Source organism: Phaseolus vulgaris, chromosome 11, assembly GCF_051622355.1.
Source record: "Phaseolus vulgaris cultivar YP4 chromosome 11, ASM5162235v1, whole genome shotgun sequence".
Taxonomy (NCBI): domain Eukaryota; kingdom Viridiplantae; phylum Streptophyta; class Magnoliopsida; order Fabales; family Fabaceae; genus Phaseolus; species Phaseolus vulgaris.
Window position 1 is genome coordinate 13,161,179 of NC_143508.1, and position 5,494 is coordinate 13,166,672.

At 36.5% G+C, this 5,494-nt stretch overlaps 1 protein-coding gene across 1 annotated transcript; it reads right to left on the reverse strand.

The window, feature by feature from the left end:
- Positions 1–281: 281 nt before the first annotated feature.
- Positions 282–3,181, reverse strand: LOC137834716 (protein FAR1-RELATED SEQUENCE 6-like). The gene is made up of 5 exons (XM_090297701.1): positions 3,104–3,181; positions 1,829–3,017; positions 787–1,151; positions 515–706; positions 282–446 (listed from the first exon to the last, which is right to left on the reverse strand). The coding sequence occupies exons 1-5, from the start codon at positions 3,179–3,181 to the stop codon at positions 282–284; spliced, it is 1,989 nt and encodes a 662-aa protein (XP_090153827.1).
- Positions 3,182–5,494: the final 2,313 nt, after the last annotated feature.

Below are 5,494 nucleotides of genomic sequence, written 5' to 3' on the forward strand. Positions count from 1 at the left end.
AGTTAGCCCGGAGTGTGACAGATGACGGGGCAGTTTACACGAGACGATCACGTAATGTTCGTGGACGTCATTGATATTTTTTTATTACATGATTGTAATGATAGTAACTTTGTATGTGTACAATATGGTTTAATTAATTTATGTTATAGTGTTTGTTATTTTTTTTTTTATCTGACATAAATGCGAATAAATTATGAATCGAAATTGAAGTAATAAATTATGAATCAGAACTTAAGTAATAAATTATGTATCAGAAATCGACATAATAAATTATGTTTACATCAATCGTCTCCAAGGTTCACATATGTCGGGCTAATACTGATTAATTGGGTAAAAGATTGCATCCGAGCAATGTAATATGATGACCATAACCTTGCCTCTAGGTAACAATGTGTACACCATAAAATGTCAGCGGTAGGTATGGGACAATCATCAAGCAATTTTACCTGCACCACAAATGGAAATTAGCAAACAAAGGAATATATATATATAATGTGTTGAGTAATAACCTTACCTGCACAAAGTGTGAATCATACACATGACCAATACATAGTAATCGGTGTAGACTAGCATCGGTAGGGGGCGCAGTACGCAATGGAAAAATAGTAATATTTTGTTTCAATGACAAACAAACTAAGATAATATTGTATCTGCTTGCTATTAAGTATCCCATATTCGGTATTGTCATCCATTTTTCAACACTAGCCTGCAAAATGCAATAATGAAATTAGATTGCATACAAGTTCAATTAATCAATGCACATGAGTCTTATGAATATGTACTTACCACTGACAACTCATCCACTAGTAAGGACCTCTTGATATCTTCTACTCGTTGATGACCACCTAACAATGTTGCGTATTCTTCACGCCACTGAGATATTTCTTTGAATAAATCCATTCTGATGAGTGGCCATGACTCTTCACCCATCCCCAACAATGAGGCAATAGCACGAAACCCACAATGTCCATCAGCTTTAACATCTATTACATCCAAAATATAAGGGTGACATTTCGGATGAAATTGATCAAGCATGGGAATTGCATTGGTGTTGGTCATCACCTTAACCTTTCCCTTACAAGTCTTCAAAGATGATGAACTATCATTTACAAAATGGATGCGATCTACATGCTCAAAATATGAAGAGGTGCGTTTTGTAGACCTCTGAAATTTATTTCCTTGACTCTTTTGAGATCCTTTTGTCTTAACTACATTAAGTGGTGCACATAATGTTGTCATGTCCGGATAGGCAATTTCACGCAACTTGTTTTTTATTGTCACTTTGCCACAAATATCAACCTCGTTGAACCGGGATAGAATCACATCCCATTCTTGTTGAATTGACAATCGAGATGATGAATCACATTCAGATAAACTTGAAAAACTCAGTCTCGTCCACATAACATGAACTTCATTAAGAGGAATCACACCCATAGCATACCTGGCTAACTGACAAGCACATGGTAATCCGTGAGTCTGTCTGAGTACACATCCACATCGTTCACTATCAAACCCCACATCATTGACCCGATCAAACTCTTCAGCAATGAGAATTAAAGCATGTTTAGATATAGAGCCAACCAACATTTTATACAATTGCACATTGAATGTGTGTCCTATCACATGTAGACTCATTTGAAATGATGCCGTAATCTCGTTATGTTGAAGTATAATAACATATTTGATAGCATCCCAACACGAGCACAGGTCTCCCATGCTATTTTGTAATATTTGTTTCAAAGACCAATGAGCTGATTCAACCCTGTATAAGTATAAAACACAATAAAACAATTACACATTATACACGTTCTAAACAAAGTAAAAGTATTCATATAACTGTTTGATGTTGTATTTCCCAAATGCATTAACAAATTTGTCCAACACTTGACAAACTTTTCTTTGTGCGGAATAATCCAAGTGTTCTTCACATATTCAAAAAGTAATGGCCACGGTGAACAAATAGTTTCAAAATTTTTCACAAACTCATCAAATTTACCAATCTCTGTACAGTCAATGATAGTCTTCCATGAATCCATCACAACTTCCCAAGCCTCGACAGAATCTACCAACATTTTACACTTTGCTTTAACATTCTTATTGATGTGAAACCGACAAAGAAGATTTCTTGTTTTAGGAAACACAATATTGATGGCATTCATCAAAGCAAGATCTCTATCACAAACAATGACTTCAGGCCCCACATGCGATGTCAAAAGTGACCCTCTAAATTTTTGTAATGCCCATATGAAGTTCTTTTCTTTCTCGCTAGATAAGAATGCAAAACCAGCAGAAAAGGACAAACCTGTACAAGTTACACCAACAATCTCAAGCAAAGGCAGTCGATATTTGTTTGTTTTGTAAGTTGTATCCATTAAGAATACAATGTTAAATGCATTCAAGAGTTTCACAGCATCAGGATGAGTCCAAAAAATATCACTAACAATATTTGAAGACTCATGACACGTACTCCAGTGAAGATAGTTGTCACGGTCTAACAACATCATTAATTGTTGTAATTCAGTTCTTGGTCCTCTAACTGATCTCTTGTACGAGTATCTTGCATTGTATATTTGCTTTATTGTTGTCATATTATCCTCATTATTCTCCTTCAAAGTACGTAGAATGTTACCTGGCTTAACCATGCTTTTAGTCATATCAACAAGCATTGAATGTTCATTCGTTTTTAATCTGCCTGCATATGGATGACCAACTAAGGTATCATACAAATCATGATTATGAGTACCACATATTACCTTAAGTACCCAACCTTGACCCTTTCCAACAGGTTTACCTCGCAATTTAAAGGGACATTCACATTTTCGAGTACCAGTTACACTAACCTCCAAACCATCTTTATACTTTTTGTAACTACCCCCCCTTTCACAGCCTAACAAGACATATGTCTTTCTCCCTTGCTTACCATTTGCTATGTCAGACCTAATAATGACAATAACAAAACCAAGTCCATAACCAACCCTACGGACCCATTCAAGTAAGTCTTCTCGCGAAGGAAACACCTACACAAAGTTATTCTAACAATATTACAAAATCACTTCTTCAAATTATAATGCAATAAACATAAATGAAATGAAATTTTATTCACCTCATCTGTTGTAAAATGGATACCATAGTCCCCTTCAAACAATCCATGTTGATGCACAGAATTCATTAATTCTTCCATACTTACACCTTCATTCATAAAACATAAATTTTAATTTTATTATAATTTCCATAAATTCACATATGCAAAACAAAAATAGTAATTGACAACGTGACTTCCGGATTGTATAATCCATAAGTCAAATTTTAACAGCATAATGAATTCCGGATTACGTAATCCATAAGTCATTTCAGGTGACTTCCGGATTGTGTAATCCATAAGTCAAAATTTTCACAGCAAAATGACTACCGGATTGTATAATTCGTAAGTCATGTTTGAGTACCGGGCTACGTAAGTCATGTTCTAAAATCACTTCCAGATTGTGTAATCCATAGTTCATTTGGTACCGGATTACACAATTTGGAAATATGAATTTGGCAGGTTCCGGATCCGGTATGCACAAAAGTTATCTAATCCGGAACGCTTTACTTAAGCACCGGATTATGTGATCCGTGGATCCACCGGATTAACTAATGCGGAAATATTTATTTAAGGCAGAAGAATGAGAATGAGAATGTACCTCACCGGTGCCAATGCCAACACCACCTACCACCGCTGCTACCTACCACCGTGCACCACCTACCACCGCTGCTTCCTATCACCGTGCACCACCTCAACCACCTTCTCAAGCACCACCTCCAACACCACTTCAAGCACCACCTCCAGATGCACCCCACCACACGAAGTAACTTCCTTTCTCATTTTTATCTTTTTACTGAAGGATAATTTTGGTATTTTTAAATTTTATGGAGGTGCCCGAAGAAATCATGGAGGTGCAGGAAGAAGCTGTCGTGCTGGAATTGGTGGGGAAAGGGGTGGTATCCGGTAATTGGGCTGTAGGTGTGTGAGTGGGCTGGAGTTGAGCGGTTGGAGTCTTAGATTTAGTTGGTGGGGTGACATTGGAGGAAAAAGGGGGTGTTTTGTCAAGGTGGGTTGCAGTGGTGAGATTGGGTTGATTATTGAGTGTGTGAAGGGTCATTAGATTAGGTGATTGGTAGACGGTAGTGGAGATGGGAAGTGGGTTATGTACATGGGTCTCAGGGGTAATATTAAGTTGGCTATTAGGGTTAGGTGGGAAAATGGTCGTTGGGGTATTATGTTTAGGAGGGGAGGGTACTGCTTGGGAATTAGGTTTAGAAGGGAAGGGTGTCGCTTGGTCATTAGGTTTAGGTGTGAGTGAATTTATAAGAAAATATAGGTTTAGGATGGTGGTCAATGACTAGTTGATGTGATTCCAATAACATGATAGAGATATAATATGGACATGTTAAGGATTCAACAAGAGTTGGAATATGATTAGGCACTTTCTAAGAATTGCATCAATGTTCTTAACATTCAAGAACTCACCAAATCACAAGTAACCAAGTCAAACTCATATAGAAATCCATGAAAAGGAAAATGAATCGATTAAAACACAAAAGAACACAAATGAACCGATTAAAAACATAAAAGAACACAAATGAACCGATTAAATCTCCATGAAACTCAATTAAAAACACAATAACAACAAACTAAGAAGAACTACCGAATGAAAACACAAAACAAGCAAGTTTAACCTATTGAAATGGAAAGAAACATCAAAGACATGTTTTGGAATGAAAATGGATGAAGAAGATGAAATGAAATAGGAAACTTATGTGGTTGGAGTTCTTGGAGATGAACACGCCACTTGAAGAATGAAAGGCTTCAAGATGAGTGTAGATGCCGCCACTTGAGGTTCCAAGAACGCACTAAGATGAGACTAGAAGAGGAGAAGACACAAGTCTCTCAATCACTCACCAATTTGGGAGAGGTTCTTTACTCAAAATATAAAATCCATTATTTCAAGGACTCAAGTCCTCCTTTTTTAGGAGAAAGGACCGGTCATGAGTTTACAAAGAAGCTTACAAAGGAAGCTATCCAAGGTTGCCTTGCAACTCTTCCACTTCTAGCTCCTAAAATGGAGAGTGAAGGGATACCTTCTAGACTCTTCCTAAAGCTAACGTCTAAAGATACTTTACACAAGAGGTATCTTTAGGTTTCCCTCTTAGCACCTTCCTAAACACTACTCTATGTATTTTAAATTTTATACAAAAGAAACTACCAAAATAGAAAACATTTGAACACTACCTCCTAATTCTTTAAATTTTCTCATTGTAATCCTTTGAGGTAAAAAGGATGAAAAGCTAATATATCTCTGAGCATCTTCAACTTCTACCTCCTTCTCTTCTTCTTCTTGATCTCCATCACTAGTTGACGACAAAGTGTTGCAATAGGGATAACAAATATTAGTGTTTACAATAGCATGTATGAAACCTCTAAAGCATTTATTTAAAATATTTGAAATGTGTTATT